We start from the raw sequence: 2,483 nt of genomic DNA, 5'->3' as shown, positions 1-2,483 counted from the left end.
CGGCGCCCGCAACCCTGCATTGCGCCCACAACCCTGCACCTGCATCTGCACCCCTGAACCCGCATCTGCACCCCTGAACCCGCATCTGCACCCACAACCCTGCATTGCACCCCTGCACCCACATCTGCACCCCTGCACCTTCATCGGCACCTGCAACCCTGCACCTGCACCCAGAACTCTGCATTGCACCCCTGCACCCGCATCGGCACCCCTGAACCTGCATTGGCACCCCTGCACTGCATTGGCACCCCTGCACCCACATCTGCACCCACAACCCTGCATTGCACCCTGCACCTGCAGCCCTGCATCTGCACCCGCAACCCGGCATCTGCACCCCTGTACCTGCATCTTCACCCCTGCATTGGCACCCCTGCACCCATATCTGCACCCCTGAAGCCATATCTTCACCCCTGCACCTGCATCTGCACCTGCAACCCTGCATCTGCATCCCCACACCCATATCTTCATCCCCGCACCCACACCTGCACCTGCACCCAAGGGCCTGCACCTGCACCCACGGCCCTGCACCAGCACCCCTGCACCCACATCGGCACCTGCATCTCTGCCTCTGCACCCCTGCACCTCCATCCCTGCACCCGCAGCCCTGCATTAGCACCGCTGCACCCGCATCTGCACCCCTGCACCCGCGGCCCTGCATCTGCACCTGCATCTGCACCTGTGTCCTTGCATCCGCACCCGCAGCCCTGCACCAGCACCTACATCTGCACCTGCAGCCCTGCACCAACATCTACATCTGCACCCATGGCCCTGCATCGGCACCCCTTCACCCGCACCTGCACCTCTGCACCCGCATTGGCACCCGCAGCCCTGCATCAGCACCTCTGCACCCCTGGACCCCATGGCCCTGCATCTGCACCCACATCTGCACCCACGGCCCTGTGCCCACAGCCCTGCCCAAGTCCTGCTGTCCCCACGTCCCCGTGCACCTGCGTCCCCTGTGCACCCGTGTCCCCATGCACCCGTGTCCCCATGCACCCACGTCCCTAGGCACCCACGTCCCCGTGCCCCATGTGCACCTGTGTCCTGCTGTCCCCGTGTCCCCATGCACCCCCATCCCATGTGCATCCATGTCCCATGTGCACCCGTGTCCCCATGCATCCACATCCCCATGCCCCGTGTGCACCCGTGTCCTGCTGTCCCCACGTCCCCCCGCGCCCCCACGTCCCCCCACGTGCCCCCCGCGTGCCCCCGCGCGCCGGCACCTTCGACGGTGACGTTGTCGACGGAGAGCTGGAGGCTGCGGCCGCGCCGCACCACGCGCACCGTGTGCCACTCGTTGTCGTCCAGCCGCTGCCCCGCGAACAGCGTCTCGGGGCCCTTGCCTGCGGGGCGCCCGTCAGCGCGGCCGACACGCCACGGCGCCCCGCGCCGCCCACACGCCACCCGCACGCCACGCACATGCACACGCACACGCCACGCACACGCCACGCACACGCCATGCCGCGGTGCCCCACGCCATGCACACGCCACCCGCACGCCACCCACACGGCTGCAACACGCCACCCACACGGCTGCAACATGCCTGCATGCGCCCGCCTGTGACACGCCACGCACATGCCATGCACACAGCTGCAACACCCTGCATGCACACGCCTGACACACCACACACACACCATGCACACGGCTGCAACACCCTGCATGCACACGCCTGCAACATGCCATGCACATGGCTGCAACACTCTGCATGCACATGCCTGCAACACAGCACACACGCCATGCACACGGCTGCAACACCCTGCACACACACACCTGCAACACACCACCTGCACGGCTGCAACACCCTTCATGCACATGCCTGCACCACACCACACACACACCACGCACACAGCTGCAACACCCTGCATGCACACACCTGTGACACGCCACACACACTGCCTGCACACCACGCACACGCCTGCAACATGCCACCTGCACGGCTGCAACACTCTGCATGCACATGGCTGCGACACGCCACGCACACACTGCCCGCATGCCGCCTGAGCACCACGCACACGCCTGCAACGCACCACCTGCACGGCTGCAGTACCCTGCACGCGCATGGCTAACATGCCACGCACACACGCCACCAACACACCTGCAACGTGCTGCCTGCACACCTGCGACACGCCAGCCACATGCCACGCGCACGCCTGCAACGCGCCACCTGCACAGCTGCAGCCACCCTGCACGCACACGGCTGCGACACGCCACGCACACGGCTGCAGCCACCCTGCACGCACACGGCTGCGACACGGCACACACCACGCACACAGGCCGCAGACACGCGGCATGCACACGCCTGCGACACGCCGCGCACCGCCCAGGCAGCCTGCAGCCAGGGTGCAGGCACACGGCCGCAACCCCCCCCCCGAAGCCGTGCGTGCACACGCACACGCGCCCGCACGCCAAGGACACGCGTGTCCCGGCCCGGCCGCCCACCCGCGGGAGCCGCCGCCACCGCACACGCCAAGGACACGGCTCGG

At 67.6% G+C, this 2,483-nt stretch overlaps 1 protein-coding gene across 1 annotated transcript in view; it reads right to left on the bottom strand.

The window, feature by feature from the left end:
- LOC112962726 (neurexin-2-like) overlaps positions 1-2,483 on the bottom strand; it is a 33,483-nt gene that overhangs the window by 6,693 nt on the left and 24,307 nt on the right. The window contains exon 12 of the mRNA XM_026059164.1: positions 1,224-1,343. Coding sequence (XP_025914949.1) covers positions 1,224-1,343 — 120 coding nt within the window. The remainder of the gene's footprint in view (positions 1-1,223; positions 1,344-2,483) is intronic.

Source organism: Apteryx rowi, unplaced genomic scaffold (genome assembly GCF_003343035.1).
Source record: "Apteryx rowi isolate R43461 unplaced genomic scaffold, aptRow1 scaffold_1521, whole genome shotgun sequence".
In the NCBI taxonomy this organism is placed as follows: Eukaryota; Metazoa; Chordata; class Aves; order Apterygiformes; family Apterygidae; genus Apteryx; species Apteryx rowi.
Note: the sequence above shows the minus strand (reverse complement) of the source record. Positions and strands in the feature narration are given on the sequence as shown.